The 5,993-nt window shown below is 38.5% G+C and overlaps 1 protein-coding gene across 1 annotated transcript; it reads left to right on the plus strand.

The window, feature by feature from the left end:
• Nucleotides 1-863: 863 nt before the first annotated feature.
• On the plus strand, nt 864-1,049 carry LOC130870726 (keratin-associated protein 8-1). Its single transcript, XM_057763473.1, has one exon. The coding sequence runs from the start codon at nt 864-866 to the stop codon at nt 1,047-1,049; it is 186 nt and encodes a 61-aa protein (XP_057619456.1).
• Nucleotides 1,050-5,993: the final 4,944 nt, after the last annotated feature.

Consider the following 5,993-nt stretch of genomic DNA (forward strand, 5'->3'; position numbering starts at 1 on the left):
GGATCTAATAGAAAAATAGTCTTTGTTTTGGGACAAAAATTTCCATTATTTTTTGTTTTTGCCAAGTTATTACTTTTAATATTTACCCAAAACAGTGTATCAAATCAACAAATCATACTGGTTTGACATTTAGTATTAGGAGTAATCAAAAAATTACACTTTGATGTTATGAATTTTTATTTGTAGAGGTGGTATAGATAGATAAGTATTGCTAGATATAATTCTAATGGGATCTATAAAATTAACTTTTCTACAGTTTAGTTTTCTACACAAATTAGCTTAGCTATAGATGAGGGAAGGTCTGTGATGAGTGCCTTACACACGAGAGAGAGAGAGGGAGAGAGAGACAGAGAGAGAGAGAGTTCTTCAATACAGAAAATGCCAAGAGATTCATTGATTTTGAGACAAACTCATAACTTATTATTTGACCTCAAGTTTCTAACATGTATCTACTGAAAACCTACCCTGGCTGTGTAAGTTCAGAGCACAAGATGACCACATTAGAGCTAACAGCATTGAAATCTTTCTCGGCGTTACAAAGCCTGCTTACTGAAATTATATACAGGGTCTGTAAGACCAAGTACTTTGAAGTCCGGCAATAACCCCTTTTTGGAAGGCACATAATTTGTTTGATGGAATCGTCTCCTTACATTATATCACACGAAAGCTTTCTTAAAGACTCTTAGGCAACAGCACCGCGAATTAACGAGCTTTGTGTAGTGCAAATTGGTGTCAAGAATGAAAATGAAGGCCCTGTGTTTTCTTAAGCCACACCCCTCCGTCAGGGTATATAAAGACGGTCTGAGACTGCAGAACCCATCACACTCACTCCCCTCCTACCGAAGCCTTCCACTCCTCACATCATGTACTACACCGACTTTGAGGGCTCTGTCTTCCCAGGGTGCTACTGGGGCAGCTATGGTTACCCCCTGGGGTACAGCGTTGGCTGCGGCTATGGCAGCACCTACTCTCCAGTGGGCTATGGCCTTGGCTATGGCTACAATGGCTGTGGGGCTTACAGAAGATACTGGCCATATGCTCTCTACTGATGTGCTGTGATCTCCTGGTGTAGATTCATCTCTTCGTGAAGGCTGAGTGGCACCTCCAGGTTCCAGCTTTACCTTCTTCTTTCGTCCTCACTTGCTCATCAACCTCTTCCCAGAAGCTGCTTTTCAGATCTTGCACCTGAATCTCAAACAAAGGAACTGAATATCTAGACTATGCCTCAAACTGCCTTCTCTGGATGCTGTTTATTGGGACTTTTTCAGAAGCTTGGCAACCATTGTGACATACATTTGCTTTTGAATTTTTCAAGACTCTCATGATGTCCTGTCATGGTTAAGCTGTGGATGTGTCTGTCAAATTCTCAATAAATTTGTCTCAGCTTGAATAATGATATCCTTGAGTGGAGTTTTCTTGGTATGTGCATATTTTCTGATGCATTGAGTGGGGGAAGGAAGCAGGTTTATTTTTAATCTCTTAGCCTTAGGAGTTGTGAAAAGGCAAATAATCCTTTATCCTGTGTGATAAATTGGTAAAAGGGTGGTTACTGATCCTGGAAAAAGTTGCTTCTCTGAGCCTTCCCCATGTTGTGAATTATTGTGGCATGGAAGGTGGATGGAAAGAAGACAGCAAAGAAGGATTTTTATGGGTCTGACATCTCTCATGCCAAGGATGCACCTGATGTTCATTGGCATCCCTCTCCCAAATCACTATTTCTGCCTGTCCTTAAGAAAACCAACAGAGGAGCAACTTCCACAGCTATTCTGTGTTAGCGTAGATGAAACTCACTGTGATCTCTCTCCCAGGGAATAATGATTGCAGAATTTAGCACTATGTCCTCTCTTTAAGGACTCTGGAGCATTAAGTAATAGAGAAGGAACACACATCCTTCGGGAGTCTGAGATTTTGTTAAGTGAAGTGATAAATCCCCTGTATCAAATCATCTTAGATGTCTACTTTATAGCTTAGAGGCACACAGGTTAGAGACAACTATGGGAAGCTTCTTAATCTTTGAAGAATCAATACCAGGTAGTAAACTCCACTATTAAAAGATATGAGCTATAACAAATGACTATCTGTGAAGATACAGCAGCCTTCCTTTCTATTCCGTGTGAGAAGAGAGCAATAGCTCTTTTATAAGACATGTCGACAATGTCTCAATCCTGTTGCAAACATTTTGAGTGCGGTACAAATATTCTCAGCAATGGGTGATTTGGCTGAGTTCTGCATTTTTACTGAATATCTGCAGATGGTTTTATTGACATCACTCACTGGAGAGGATCACTTCAGGAGAGAATTTTCTTCACCACATTTTTCATCCCATGGATGCTTGTCAGCAAACATTAATGTCAAGAATAGCTAATAGCGTATTGTTTTCTTTTTAACAACAATGGGCATTATCACAGCCAGTGCAACCTCCAGTTCATTATAGTAGCCATAATGTTAACTCATGCTGAGAACTATGAATTAGATAAACCCGCAGGCTAGAATACAATAGGTAAAGAGAGATTAGGAAACTAGATCAGCTAATTGGAATGAGAAAATGTACTGATTTGGGATGATAACTGACTACTGGAAGGTCTTGGGTTTCAACAGATACCAGAGAGCCTCTAATCCAGTGTTTCTGAATCAGAAGTATGCAGGGGAGTGTTCTTCATAGCTGAAGTGAGCTATAAATGTCTCACCTCAGGCATTCTGACTTGGTGCACATCTGGGTAAGGTCCAGGGATTCTGAAGCTTTTAGTTAGTGTCTTAGGGATTCTACAGGGGACTCGACACCCGCAATTAAAGAAATTTAAGAAATACTGTTTTGGGACTACTCTACACACACACACACACACACACAAATGCACACTGCACACACACATAAGTATACACACACAAATATACAAACACATAAATACAATATCACCTACCATCCATCTCTCTCTATATATATCTGTATGTATGTACGTACATATCTATCTATCTATCTATCTATCTATCTATCTATCTATCTATCTATCTATCTATCTATCTATCCATCCATCCATCCATCCATCCATCCATCCATCCATCCATCCATCCATCTATCTATCTATCTATCTATCTATCTATCTATCTATCTATCTATCTATCTATCTATCTATCTATCTAACATTATTCTATCATCTATCTATCATCTATCTATCTATCTATCTATCTATCTATCTATCTATCTATCTATCATCTATCTATCTATTATCTATCTATCTATCTATCTATCTATCTATCTATCTATCTATCTATCATCTATCCATCATCTATCTGTTTTTCGATCTTCCCATCTATTTATTATCTTTTCCTCACTCCATTTTATTCTTTTCCTTCTTCTTCCCACCTTATCATGTCAACACAGAACAAAGCTTTCTCCCCAAAGGGAATAAGAAATAGTTTTTTCCCCCTTCACTAAGTAAGAGTGACTGTGGCATGAAAACTTATTCATGTTGCCACAAAATAACATGTTTCAACATAGGAAAAGTTTCATGAAGCTTTTTACCTGAAGGATAATAAAGAAAGTCATAAATCAAGGCATGTTTTGAATACATTGGTGGTGGATATCAGGGAGGTGGTTTACAGCAGAGTGGGGAAAACTCTGCTGTCAGTTTCATATGCTATCTGGTAGCATCCTTAGCATTTGCGATGATGGAAACTAGTGGTCTGCTAAAGATGCTTCCAAAGGTTTAATGTGATAGTCAGAATGATGTTAGATCAGACCCAGAACTGGCCAATCAGTGCCTATTGAGGGGACTAAGGGTACTTTGACTCTGAACCTGCAACTCTCTCTCTCTTTGATCATGAAATTCTCATCATATAATCAGAAAACAGGTGCAACTTCAGTGATTCTTCTGGGAGCATCAGTTTCAGGGTCCTCTGTAAAATTGAGAGTTTTCTACCACACCCAGCAAGACAAAGGCAGAGGAAGGATGACTACCACACCCGGGAAGTATAGTGTATGCATTGTGCCACATGTCGATGGGCCTTTCAATCATAGTTCATAGGTGGCTGTTGAGATGTTTCAAACTGGTGATTCTTTCTGGATAGCATATCTACAAGTGTCCAAAAAAGAACTGTATATCAAAAATCAATAAAATAATAAAAAAGAATTGTATATCAGTGGTGTAGGAGGTCCTTCTGTATTTGTGTTGCTTTCATTGGTTGAATAAAGAAACTGCCTTGGCCTTTTAATAGGGCAGAATGTAGATAGGTGGGGTAGACAGAACAGAATGCTGGGAAGAATGACAGTGTGGCAGACACCATGGTTCTCCTGCCCAAGATGGATGCTGGTTTGACTCATGCTGGTAAGCCAGTCAAGAGGTGATACACATTAATGGAGATGGGTTAAACTAATATGTGAGAGTTAGCCAATAAGAGGCCAGAACTAATGGATCAGGCAGTACTTAAATGAATACAGTTTCTGTGTGATTATTTTGGGTATAAGTTAGCCAGGTGGCTGAAACAAGGGGCCCTGCTCCCAACTACATTTCAGAAATTCAGTGTTTTGGAGTCATATGCCATGATATGCCATATTATTAAGGGATTTTCATGTTCTCATTTTGTTATGAAATAGGAATATGTTCTACACCATTTGAAGTACTTTCTTTTCATCTCTAAGGATGGATCACAGGCCCCTGGGGATAAAAAACAAAGGCACTACCACAGTGACATACTTATGGGTCACAGTCGGCAATCTTTTTAAGACTGAATTTTCCTTGGACCATTTGTGGATCTTTAAAAAGTACACATATGAAGAGATAACACTTGGGAAATCTGATGAGAAAAAAACCCTTCAAGGGTGTCTGAGAACATGAATTGAAAATATTCAAGTAATTTATGCTGTCAGTTCAGAAATATTATAAACTTGCATTCAAATCTTTTCATTTCTTGCCCTTTTCAGGTTCCTCTGTCAAATGTGAATGTAGGAACTAAGATGATTCACTTATACTCATAGAGACATTATATGGTGTGGGAAGTCCTTCTGTATATGTGTTGCTTTTATTGGTCAATCAATAAAGAATCTACTTTGGCCTGCAGCAGGGTAAAATAAAGCTAGGTGGGGAAACTGAGCTGAATGCTGGGAGAAAGAAGGCAGAGTCAAAGAGATGCTATGTAGCCACCAGAAGAGAAAGATGCTAGCTGCCAGTTGGAACCTTGTCGGTAGGCCATGAACCTTGTGGTAAAAGATAAAATAATAGAAATGGATTAATTAAAGATATAAGAGCTAGATGTAAATATGCATAAGCTAATAGGCCAAGCAGTGTTTTAATTAATACAGTTTCTGTGTGCTTATTTCAGGTCTGGGCAGCTGGGAAACAAGCAGCTTCCCTCAACAATCATAAAATAAAGGCAATTGGATTACCTTACAATTTGATCAGTAAACATAGAAGATGGTAAGTGTCTATTTGCTAACATCTTATAAGTCCTCCTGAATCCATAATCATTGCTGGGTTTCAAGCCTCATGCCATGTGTGGTTTATGATATAGAATCTTCTATTAAAGTCACCCAAATTGACTTTTCTTTTATAGCTTAACATTTGGGTCTTTTAAATTATTGTAAAAGCATAGTATGTGTAGTTGAGATTTCCCTGCTGGATGAATGTGGTAGAACTGAAACTGGAAAGTATTATTTTTATTTGACTATTGAAATCCCTCTTATTTTTAGAAGATTGTCTCTCTCTCTTTCTCTCTCTCTCTCTCTCTCTCTCTCTCTCTCTCTCTCTCTCTCTCTCTCCAATTTATCTCTCTGCACCCCTGTACATATAGAGAGAAAGAAAGAGAAAGAGGGAGAGAGAGAGAGAGAGACACTCCACTCCTTGGATGAATTCTAGTATTTTAGAATTCTCTGATGAGTTATAACCTGAAGAACTGCATTCTTCAGTCCTCTTCTAAGCCTCAAGCAGTGTGATTTCCACTCCTTTATGTTTTTTTTTTTTTTTTTTTTTTTTTTTGGTTTTTCGAGACAGGGTTTCTCT

The sequence above is a fragment of the Chionomys nivalis genome, chromosome 3 (assembly GCF_950005125.1).
Source record: "Chionomys nivalis chromosome 3, mChiNiv1.1, whole genome shotgun sequence".
In the NCBI taxonomy this organism is placed as follows: domain Eukaryota; kingdom Metazoa; phylum Chordata; class Mammalia; order Rodentia; family Cricetidae; genus Chionomys; species Chionomys nivalis.